The following is an 11,333-nucleotide window of genomic DNA, read 5'->3' on the forward strand; positions in this document are numbered from 1 at the left end:
AGTGGGCAGAAAAAGCTACTCCAGGAAGGCTTTTTCAAAATCGCCCCCTTTCAATGGAATTTTAGCCCTGCATTAGGGTTAGGGGTGTGCACCAGGGTAGGGTTAGGGTTAGAAAAAGGAGGTGTCCTGGCATGATTTCGATCATTGGATTGTGTTCAGAATGGGCAGAAATGATGAGCTGGGCAGAAAAAGCTACTCCAGGAAGGCTTTTTCAAAATCGCCCCCTTTCAATGGAATTTCAGCCCTGCATTGGGGTTAGGGGTGTGCACCAGGTTAGGGTTAGGGTTAGAGAAAGGAGGTGTCCTGGCATGATTTTGATCGGTGGATTGTGTTCAGAATGGGCAGAAATGGTGAGCTGGGCAGAAAAAGCTACTCCAGGAAGGATTTTTCAAAATCACCACTTTCAATGGAATTTCAGCCCTGTATTAGGGTTAGGGGTGTGCACCAGGGTAGGGTCAGGGCAGTGGTGGCGAACCTACAGGCACAACCTACAGGCACACAACAGGCGCACAGAGTTCTCTTTGCTAGTGCCTAAGACATTTCACCGCAGCAACAGCCCAGCACCCGAGCATTGGATAGCGGCGCACATATGGGTCATGCGCCTGTTCAGACAGCAGTAGTGGCGCCAGATGATGACATCACGAGCCATGTCTCATTTCCCATGACTCGCCCGAGCTTTCGCATGGCCATTCAGTGCACTGCCAAGGATATATATATATTTGCTTGGACTGGCTGTGAGTTGCTTTTTCTGTACTAAAACCTCAATTTTCTGGTTTTATTGCACTGTTGGCAACTTGCGATAAATAAGTGGGTTTTGGTTGCAGTTTGAGCTCTCGGTCGCTGAAAGGTTCACCATCACTGGCCTAGTCTGATCCCTGGCTGCAGGAAGCTCTGCTCAGGTAATCGCCACACCTGGCCATCCCATCCTTTCCTGAACACTCTCAGTGATGGGGCCTCCCGCACCTCCCGTGGAAGCCCGGCCCAGATCCCAGGGGCTTTAACCTGCAGGAACAACGTCCCGACATCCGACCAGCAACCCCGGTCCTTGAGCTTTGTCCCACTGGAACGCATCCCGCCCTGCACCGCACGGAAGAGCAGCTCGCAGCCCTCCTCTGAATGGCATCCCCTCGCATGAGTCACGGAGAGATCCCCTCTGAGTCCCCTCTTCTCCAGGCTGAAGACACCCTGTTCCCCCAGTCTCGCCCCATACGGCTTCCCCTGCAAACCGGCCACCAACCTTGTGGCCCTGCGCTGCACTGACTCCAACCTGGCTATATCCTTCCTGTAACGAGGGGCCCAAAACTGAGCACAAGGCTCCACTTGCGGGCGCACCAGAGTCACGCAGAGTGGCAGTAACACCTCTCTCGATCTGGAAGCCACACTTCTGGCCATGCACCCGAGGGAGGCGTTCGCCCTCTTGGCCACCGCATCACACGGCTGGCTCACGTTCAGCCTGCAGGCGACCGGCACCCTGAGGTCCCTTTCACAAGCGCTGGTCCGCCAACCTGCACTTAGGACACCCATTCCGGAGCCCCCAGGGCAAGACCTGGCACTTCTCCGCAGGCAGCGCCATCCCGTTGTCCCCGCCCGCTTCCGCGGCCTGCCCGATCTCCCCCATCTGGACCTCCTGCTCCCCAGAGGAGGCCACGGCCCCCACCTTTGCGTTGTGCGCGACTGGAGGGCAGACGGGTTCTCCCCTCCTCGAGGTCCCTGAGGAAAAGGTGGAGCAGAATCGGTCCCAGAGCGGAGCCCCCCGGGCTCCGCGTTCTCCCAGCCCGCCTCCGAAGCCCCCTGGGGGGCTGGCCCTGCAGCACCCCGGGCACTTTTCCTTGCTCAGCCTGGCCTCCCCTCCCCTGCCCCGAGATGCGCTGGCCTGGGGGGCCAGGCGGTGGGGGGGGGGGCATTGCCCAGTGGCAGCACCCGCCTGCAGCAGCACCGCTCGGGAGGCTCTTCCTGGGAGGGAGTGGGGAAGGCCGCCCCTCCCCGAAAGCCACGGGCCACAGCCGGCCTGGCCTCAAGCGGCTGCCCCGCAGCGTGGCGGGGTGGGGGGGGCAGGTGGGGAAGGCAGGCGGTGCAGCCCGGGCTCCGGCGTGGCAGTCCTGCGGGGGGGGCGGGCGCAGTCCTGGGGAGGAGGGGCCGGGGGCTGCAGGAAGCACCAAGGGGCCCGGATGTCCAGGGGGCGGGAGGGCGAGAAGGGGGGCACGGGCTCCTGGGCCGCCGTTCTGCTGGCCCAAGGGCCACGGCAGGGCATCTGTCGGTTCCGCCTGAGGCTGGGCTGTTGGCCAGAGGGTGGGGGGCAGCTGGAAGCCGTGGGGGGGGGCGAGGGCAAGCCTGAGGCGCAGCGGCAGAGAGGTGGGGGCATGCCGGGCGGGGGCAGCGGCCTGGGATGCGGAGCGGCGTCACGCACCTGCCCCCACCTTTTCCGTCACACGGTGCTTGCGAGCCGGCCCCCCGCCCCCCGCCCCCCCCATCTCACGGGCCGGCTGCCCGTCCCCCCTGCAGGTGGCGGATGACGGCTACGGGGTCTCCTATATCATCGCCGGCGAGAACCTGATCACCTTTCACGTCTCCAGCAAGTTCTCCAGCTCCGAGACGGTGAGCGCCCTCCCCTGCTGCCGCTGCCTCGGGGGGCCTCCGGCTGTCCTGGGGGGGTGCGTGCTTGAGGAGGGGGCCCTCGGCACAGTGGGGAGCCGGGGCTGGCGGTGCTCGGCTGCCGCCACGAGGCGGCTCCCTTCCCGCTAGAAGGGTCCCGGCCAGGCAGGGCTGAGGCTCCGGCAGGGTTCTAGCCCCTTGCTGCGCCTGGGCGTTACCGGTGGAGCCCCCCCATCCAAGGGGTTCTGTGCGCTTCCCAGCGAGTGGGGGCTGTCGCGAGGCATAGCCGTGGGCCGGCCAGCTGAGCATGCCGGGGGGGGGGCAGCTGGGGAGCCCAGCAGCAGCAGTGGTGGGGCTGGCAGGATGCTCCCCCATCGAGGGCTGGCTGGGGAGAGGGGGCTGAGGCGGCCCTGGGGAGCCCCCCCCCACGGTGCAGGCACCCTGGGCCCAGCGGCGTGTCCCGCCCAGCCCCTCAGAGGCAGGGCCGGCCCAGGGGCTGCAGCGGTGCCTCAGGCCAGCCCCCCCTTGCCCCTTGGGGGTGCCAGCTCGTTTTTTTGCCCCGACCAGCAGCTGCCCTCCCCCCCCCGTTGCCTGAAGCCATGGGGGCCACTGTCTCCTGCGCCCCCTGCTGTTCTCTCCCGGGCGGTTCCAGGCCGTGGGCACCTGGCCTGCCGCAGCCGAGGCGGGGGCCGTGCTCAGGGCCTCCTTTCCTTCGCCCCCAGGACTCCAAGCGCTTTGGGCAGAGCATCCGCCAGGCCATGCAGGACATTGCGGCCCTCTTTGCCACGCCTGCCAGGAAGGTGGCCAACTGAGCCGGCCGCGCGCCGTGGGCCCACGTCAGCCGGAGCCACGCGGAAGCCGCCTCCCGGCCGCAGGGCCGGCTGAGGCAAAGATCCTGCGCAGACCTCTCCGGGCCCTGCGCCGGCGCCGGGGGGCCCGGTCTTTCCAGCCCCGCCTGCGGCACCCCCGGTGCCGGTGGGGGGCAGCGCCGCGAAGCCCCTCACCGCGGAGGCCTGGCCTTGGCGTGAGGCGGGGGCGGATTCCTGGGCTGCCCTGCCGAGAGCGCGCGAGGGCGACGCGGACTGGGGCCGGGCCGGGCCGGCGGGACGGGGCTTCGGCTTGCCTTGCCTTGTCTCCTGCCTGCCCGCCGAGGCGGCTCTGGGGGACCCCCGATGCAAAAGAGAGTCGCTACACTTTGTGCCAAACTGCTCTCCGGCCTCTTTGTTCTGCGTGACCGGAGGCTCCCCGGTGGGCCGTTCTGCTCCGTGTGCGGAAGTTGGTGGGAGCTGCGCCTATGTAATTCCTGCCTGGAAGGGTCTCCAGACATGCCCCTTCAGTCCCACAGGTCGCCACACACGCACCCCGCCTGCTGGACCAGCGGGGGGGGGGGCCTTCTGGTCCAGGGGTCCTCTCCCGGGCTCCCCATTGCATTCACGAGGGCCGGCACCCCGACTGGGAAAGAGGGCGGTCAGCTTGGCGGGGTGCCAGTCCCCAAAGGAACTGCCCCGATGGGGGGGCGTGAGGTGCTGAGCCCCACAACGGCCCTGGGAGGCGGAAGTTGCAGCTGGGGACAGAGAAGCCCACTGCAGTGGGGGGGGGGGCTCAGCGCTGGCCCAGCGCCTCCGCCTCTCCCGGGGGCAGGGGAGAGCGGGAAGCCAGCTGGGGCGAAGGCGACAGGGGCACGACCGAGGGAGCCAGGCGAGTGCTTCGAGGCGTTTATTGCGGCTTCACACGGGTGGCGGAGGAGCAGCGGCGCCTGGTGCCCGAGGGGTGGGGGCCAGGCCGGCAGACGCCCCTCCAGGATGGGGCCCGTGGCTTGTAGGGGTCCGCCTAGACCTTGCAGAGGAAGGGGTTCTTGTCGAAGCAGGACTCCTTCTCCCACAGCATGAACCCTGGGGAGAGGAAGCGGAGTCAGCCGGGGGTGGGGTGGGGCGGGGGGGCTGGATGGCCTCACAGGCCCCTCAGCGCTTCCCCCGACCCGGGTGGCCGCCCTTCGCTGAGCACGTTTGACCCAAACAGCACCGGACTGAGGCCCAGCTCGGACTGGGGTGTCGGCCCCGATGGCCTTCGTGGCCCCTCCCAGCTCCACTATTCTATGGTTCTGTGGGGTGGGCGTGCAATCAATGTGGTGGGGAGTTCGTGGTCCCAAGCAGTGCTGGCAGCCGCCGTGGGAATGAGGAGGAAAAGCCCGGCAGCAGCTGCCGGCCGCCACCACAGTGCCGGATCACACCAGCCGTCAGTGGGGCAGCATGCCTCCCCCCAGACCCACTGAGCCCCGGGGGCCCCTGCAGCAGCGAGACGGGCAGGCGCTCATCTGGCGGCCCTCCCCAGTGCTCCCAGGGGGGAGAGCAGAAGGCACGGTTGCCATGCCGGCGCCAGCCGTGCGGCCGGAGGCTGGCAACACCCCCCGATGGGCTTTGTGCCCCCTTGCCCAGCCTCTGCCCCCGGCCACTCCGGTCCTGCTGCACACACGCCGGGCGACCGGGGTGCCCGCGTCTTGGGCATATCCTGGCCCCAGGGAGTGGCCGGGGGGCAGCTCTCCGGGCGAGATCGCCCTTCAACCGCCAGCACAGGGCCTGGTGGCACTGGGTCCCACGGATGCCCCGTGTGCCGACGTTCCCCGGGCGCCACCGCACGCCGCCTCCGCGCCAGAGCCCCCGGGCGCCACCGCACGCACCTGAGGACTCCTCCAGCAGCGCGCAGTGGTCGCCGTCCAGCTCCCAGTAGCTCTGGGGCTCCTCCCACGCGGTGTAGGCCACGCGGCTGCCGTCCGCCCACGCCCACCGGCGGCTCTGCGCGCGCGAGGCAGAAAGAGGCACGTGGCAGGCGGGGGGGGGGCGGCCCGTGTCCCCTTCACCCCCTGTCGCGCGCAGGGGGGCAGCCCAGGCCCCACGGCCGCCAGGAGTGGCCGCCAGGAGCCGGGCACACCTCCCACGCCCACGGCGGGCCACGCCTGCTCACTCACCCGGGGAGGGACGGATATCCCCAGCCAGACATCCTCGTCGTCCGACCCCTGGACCTGGCGCAGGTAGCGGGCCACGAACTTGTGCTCGGTGAGGTCCAGGATGGAGACCAGGTGGCCCCGGCTGCGCCGGCACTGAGCCTGGGCGGGCGAGAGCGTCAGCAGAGCCGCCCCCGGCCCCCCGCCGGCCTGGGCTGGGCACGCAGGCCGGCTCTTACCTGGTCCCAAGCGGCTGCAGCGGGAGCCCACGAGGGGAAGCGGGTGCAGCGGCCTTCCCGCGTGTGCCCCAGCGGATCGGGGGGGGGGGGGGGGCCGGGGGGGCCCCGGGGGGGGGGGGGGGGGGGCGGCCTTCCCGGGGGGGCCCCGGGGGGGGGGGGGGGGGGGGGAGCTGCCGGGACCAGGAGCCGGGGAGGGGGGAGGAACGCGTTTTCAGGCTGCCGGGGAGGATGGAGCCTCGCAAGGCGCCCCCTGCTGCCCGCCTGGGGAGCTCACCACCGCAGGAACCGGCTGCAGTGCCGCCTTGACTCAGCCTTCCCCAGAGCACGGGGAGGGGGCCCATCGCCCCCCAACACGCCCTCAGTGCCCCAGAGTCTCCTCCAGGCCCCTTCTCGGGTCGTCTGGTGCCCTCCCCGTGGGCCAGACTGCTGGCGTGAAGCGGCCCTGGGGCGGCGCCCTGCGCCCGAGGGCAGCCAGGGAAGGGGCGGCAGCGGGGGCCTCGGCGGGCTGTCCCTAGCGGTCCCCCTCCCCAGGCGCAGTTCTCCCCAGGAGGAAGCGAGCTGTGTGGGCGAGACAGACAGCGCTGCCCTGCGACGGACGCGTCCGCCTGGCTCGGGCCCCGGCACCTTCTGGCCGGACCTGCAGCGGCTGCGTGGTGGGAGGAGGCGGCCCACCGGGCGAGGGGGCCCGCAAGCCCCGCGCTGGGCGGCCCGTGCCCCTGCCCGGCCCCGAGCCCTGCCGCCACCGCAGCAGGAAGGCCGGCAAGCCAAGACGTCCGCACAGGTGCCCGTTGTGGGGGCAGGCCACCCAGTGCCGGAGCCCAGGGAGGAGCGGCCTGGGGTGGAACGGAAACCGCCGCTGTCCTGGAGCAAGCTGCGGGTTTCAGGGCGGTGGGCAAGCTCTTCTGCCCGCCTTCCCCCCACCCCACCCCCCGTGCATTCGGACAGACCAGACATTGCACCAGGCAAGCTGAATGGCTCCGTAGGCGACCAAGGGCACGCAGTGAGGCCATGCTTCGCCTCTCTGGCCCGCGAACCCGGGTCCCTGAGCCCGGGCGGCTGCCAGAGCAAGGGGTGGGGGGGCGCCCCACATGTGAAGTGCACCGAGCAGCTGCAGCTGCAGCTGCAGGCCAGGCCCCAGAGGGCGACTCCTTTGCAGGAAGGCATCACAGCTGCTCCATCCCAATGGCCTGGAAGGCTTCGCTGCGGTCGGGAAGGAGGCGGGATGAACGGTGGGAAAAGCCAGGCAGGCGTGGAAGACACACGGAGCCAGGATCCCCTCGCCCGGCATTTTGCTCCCGAGGAGGGCGCCGGCGCCGCAGGCACCCGCTCTGGAGGCACGCTGCAGCGCAGCCCTGGGGCGGGTGGGCAGAGCGGCCCTCTCCCTGCCGGGCCGGCCTGCACAATGGGTGGCGGAGACGAGGCGCCCTCCCCCCGGGCCTTGCAGCATCTCCCTTCCTGGGCAGAGGAAGCTCCACGCGGGAGCCCCTCCCGGCAGTCTTGGGGTGAAGAGCCCGGCAGCCTCCCGGCTTCTCCGGCGCCTGGCTCAGCCGGGCTCTGCGATTCCAGGCAGACCCCTGCCAAGGGAGCCGCCGCTGAGGCGACCACCCACATGAGGGCCAGGGCTGCTGGGGGCTTCATCCCCCCCCAGCGTCACTCCTCAGGGGCACAGTGGAGCCGCTCCAGGCCGCTCTGCCCCGCCCCGTCTGGCTTTGCCTCGGGGCCCATCCGTCGCCTCTCACCTGTGCCTCCGGCCAGGTCACCTCCTCGGGGAAGTAGAGGTAGCAGCGGCCATTGCGGGAGAGCCCCTTGGCACGGCACGGCTCGGCCGCGGCTCCTGCGTGGACAGGAGGCGGCGTTAGCGGCCCCCTGGGTGGGGAGCGCAGGGCCCCACGCCCTCCGTTCCCGTGCTGGACACACAGGACCTGGAGCACAGGCTGAAGGGCCGCGCCCGGCTGTGGCCGGGGGTCCCATTGAGTTCGCAGGGGTTACATGAGTGGGGGGGGTGAGAAAGAGCACGCTCTTGTTCAAATCAGGGGCTTGAGTGAGGACTCACCGCCCAGGAAGTGTCCACCCACCAGGCAGCTGACGAGCCCCATGCTGAAGTAGGCCATCGGGCCCATCTTCCTGCTTTCACAGCTCTGGAAAGAGAGGAAGGGACAGGAAGGGCCGTGGGGCAGGCCTCTGGGGAGCCCCCCACAAGTGCTGGCAGCAGCAGGCCTGCGGGAAGCCTTGGCACCCCAGAAGTGGCTGCCGCGGTGCTTGCGCCAGGGACCTTTTCCGCCAGGCCCTTCTGGGAAGCGGCGAGGGGGCGCACAGAGCTCCCTCCAGCTGCGGGCTGGTGGCGCTGGCCGGCTCCCGCCCACCGCTCCATGCGCAGGCCTGTGGGGAAGGGCCGGCGAGCTTCCCGTCGGGTGCAAAGTGCCCCGTGATGCTCGCGGAGTTGTGGCTGGCCGGGGCCGGTGCCGCAGCCGCAGTGGGTTTCGGGCCAGCCTTCTCTGCTCTTTCGCTGCCCTTGGCAGGCAGTCCAGCAAGGGGGGGGGGGGCGAATAGCAGCAGAGCCAAAGGGGAGGGGAGGGGAGGAGAGGGGCCACAGGGACCAACCGCTCTTCTGCTGCGCGCCTCCTTGAGCTGCTCTGACTGGCGGGTCTCCGCAGCCTCGCTTGCTTCCGCGCACCGGCCGCTGCCCCGAGGAGCTCGCCAGCAAAAGGCAGCGGAGCGGTTCCTCGATGCCGACTGCCCCGTCTGCCTCTGCCTCGGGCAGAACCCAGAGGCTCTCGCACGCGCCCACGCCAGGGGCCCAGGTCGCTCCAGTCTCGTTTCCACGCGCAGTCTGCCAGTGGGAGCCGGCCACGCACCGCACCGAGGAGGCGGGCTGCTGCGGCGGGCTCTGCTGCTCTGCCCACCAGGGCTCTGCAGGCTGGGCGGCAGGCCGGGCAGGATCCAGCTGCGCAGAAGGGCTCCACGGGCTCCGCAGCAGAGCGCTTGGGCGCAGTGGCCACGTGGCTGCAGGCCGTTCCCCGGGGGGGCGCTCCCTGGCCCACCGGGTCCTCCCCAAAGGCTAGCGACACCCCGCTTTGCAAGGAAGCCTCCCCTGAAAAGAGCCCTTCAGCAGATCCCTTTGAGGCAGTGACTGAAGCTTGCAGCACCTTCGAACAGACAAAGGAGGCAGGGCTGAAGGAGCCGGAGACTCACCTGCCCGTCTCCGCCTGCCTGCGTCCAAAGGGGGCGATCCCAGGGAGCCGGTGCAGGGCCGGCCAGTTCCCTCTGTTTTATAGGCCCACTGGGAAGATGCCGGCCCTGACCTCGGGGGAGGAGGGACTGGGGCCGCCTGACAGATGTCACCATCCCCCCCCCCCCCCAAGGAATGCCTCTGGGAAGGCTGAGCCCTTTTGTCAGAGATCTGAAGCCGGCTTGCGCTGGAGGGGGGTGGGGTGCGGGTTCTCAGCGCCTGGGCCCCCCAGAGCCCCTTCCTCCCACCCCCATGTCCTCCTTTCCCCGTGAGTGGGCAGCCGCAGCCAGCACAAAAAAGCCATTCTTCAAACCAGCAAACATGCCAACTAGCCAAATTCCAAGCGTGCTAACACGGGCCTGGCTGCAGCTAACCTTGCGTGTTTTACGCAACTCCTCCATTGATTTGTTTCAAGCCACGGGCGGCCTTTCCAAAATGCGTCAAGGGCACGGGCCGGGCAGGCAAGACGCTGATAAAGAAATGTAACCAGCAACCACTCCTTGATCAGTTCAGAGATCTCCAAAGCATACCTTTCCAGGTAGAGACCCATGCAAGCCTGACCTTTCCATCACACAGATGCTATCGCTGCCAGGGCTGGTCGCGCCTCTTCCCGGGGCATCTGGAGGGTTAGCACAACATGCGGCATGTTCCAAGCAGCATCCTTATCTGGGCCCCAAAGAGACGCCGGCGAGGGAACCGATGCCCGAGCGCCTCGCCCCGCACTTCAGATGCCCTCAAGTCCCGTCTGCAAACGGAAGGGGGGCCACGCGCGGCCACGGCAAGCCCCGGGCGTCGGAACGGCCTGCTCCGTGCCAGGCACACCTGCCCGTGCTCGGCGCAGGGAAGGGCAGCGCGGCCTCCTCGGAGCAGGGGCAGCTCCCTATGCCCGTGTAGGGGAACAGCCCCCCGCCAGATGGTGCCGCCCTCCTTCCGCTGCACCAACACTCCCCCCTTCCCGAGAGGCACAGGGTGGCTTTCTGTAGGCCCCATCTCTCAGTCCAGGGCTCCGCACCCCTGGTGGCAAACCGGCTGCCCGAAGGAAGCCCACGGGCAGGGCCGGTGGGCAACAGTACCCTCCCGCCCATGTTCCCCAGCAGCTGGCGTGCAGAAGCACCCTGCCGCTGAGGCAGGGGCAGCGCGCAGCCACCGGGGCCAGATGTCGCCTCCCCCTGGACGGTGCCCAGCCCCCTTCAGCCGCTGGCTGCCTGGTGCTGCATTCGGCCTCGCTGTGCGCAGGAGGCTCCCTTTCGTCTGTCCAGAATCTCCCGTCCGTTGGCTTCGTGGGAGACCCCCCTCGGGTCCTGGTACTGGGGAACTGAGAGAAAGCGCCCCCCATCCACACCATGTGCCGTTCCGAGGAGACGCCGGACAAAGGCCAGAACGAGGGGGGGAGCCGGAAGGGACACGGATCTTCCTGGGAAGGGGGCAGAGTCGCCAAAGGCACCGTCTCTGTGGTGGAGGCTTCTCCGGGCAGTGTGGCTTCTGCAAGGTGCCCAGAGAAACCCGGGGGGGGGGGCATCCCGGTCTCCTCTGCGCCCACCGTGGCCCGAATGGAGCCTCCCCCCGGCGAGGCCCACAATCCAGCCCCTGCACGGCAGCAGGCAAGGGCTTTGAGCAGACAGGAGTAATGATTCTGCACTCATCTCTGGATGCACACAAGAGCACACATGGACACACACACAAGCACACAACAGAAATGCTTGGCAGCCGCAATGAGCCCTCCAAGGGACTGCCAGGACACCCCATGGGGCCGGCTCCCAGCTGTCCTCATGAGGGTTGTGACCCCCCCCCCAAATAAATTCCTACAGAAAAGAATGAGGATGGGCAGGGAAGGGGGGGGCTCCCTCCTTCCAAGATGTCCTTCAGCCCCCCAAGGGAGGGCTAAGGGGAACAGGGGGCCCGAGTGACCCCAACCTGCCCCTTCCTGATGGCTCAAGGGCAAACTTGGGGCTGCAGGGATGAAGCAGCAGGCTGTGGGTACCCCCCGCCCCCCATTGCTGAAACTACAAAACGCAGCAGTTATGTGGGTCGGCGTCACGGCTCGCTCTGCGCTGCCCTGGGACCTCCCCCCGCCATATGCGGTGCGGGGGGCGGGCAGTGAACCTTCCCAGCAGCAGCTCATTCTTCCCTGACGAAACGCGCAGCACCTCGCCGTGGCTGCATCTCTGACGGGTCGGGTAAAGCACATCCATCCGGGCCCAGCTGTTGCCCCACGGCCGGCAGTGCAGGCACCCCGGCTTGCTCCCTGGGGTGGGGGCTCCCGCCAAGGGTGGGGGCGCCGCCGCCGCCGTGGGGCGAGCCAAACGGGCTGCAGCGGGCAGGTGGCCAGGGG

General features: G+C 68.6%; 2 protein-coding genes across 4 annotated transcripts in view; one reads left to right on the top strand and one right to left on the bottom strand.

Moving 5' to 3' along the window:
- Window positions 1-3,797, top strand: part of CPT1B (carnitine palmitoyltransferase 1B) — a 19,179-nt gene extending 15,382 nt beyond the window's left edge. For all 3 annotated transcript variants that reach the window (XM_044429609.1, XM_044429616.1, XM_044429625.1), the window contains 2 exons: window positions 2,503-2,595; window positions 3,315-3,797. In XM_044429609.1, coding sequence (XP_044285544.1) covers window positions 2,503-2,595; window positions 3,315-3,404 — 183 coding nt within the window. In that variant the 3' untranslated portion in view covers window positions 3,405-3,797. The remainder of the gene's footprint in view (window positions 1-2,502; window positions 2,596-3,314) is intronic.
- Window positions 3,798-4,293: 496 nt separating this feature from the next.
- Window positions 4,294-9,918, bottom strand: LOC123023197 (dromaiocalcin-1-like). Its single transcript, XM_044429668.1, has 6 exons — window positions 8,965-9,918; window positions 7,826-7,910; window positions 7,512-7,606; window positions 5,558-5,695; window positions 5,270-5,384; window positions 4,294-4,484 (listed from the first exon to the last, which is right to left on the bottom strand). Exons 1-6 carry the CDS (start codon window positions 9,115-9,117, stop codon window positions 4,423-4,425), a joined length of 648 nt encoding a protein of 215 aa, XP_044285603.1. The 5' UTR covers window positions 9,118-9,918; the 3' UTR covers window positions 4,294-4,422.
- Between the last annotated feature and the right edge of the window lie 1,415 nt (window positions 9,919-11,333).

Source organism: Varanus komodoensis, unplaced genomic scaffold (assembly GCF_004798865.1).
Source record: "Varanus komodoensis strain SLA01 unplaced genomic scaffold, ASM479886v1 scaffold1, whole genome shotgun sequence".
Taxonomy (NCBI): domain Eukaryota; kingdom Metazoa; phylum Chordata; class Lepidosauria; order Squamata; family Varanidae; genus Varanus; species Varanus komodoensis.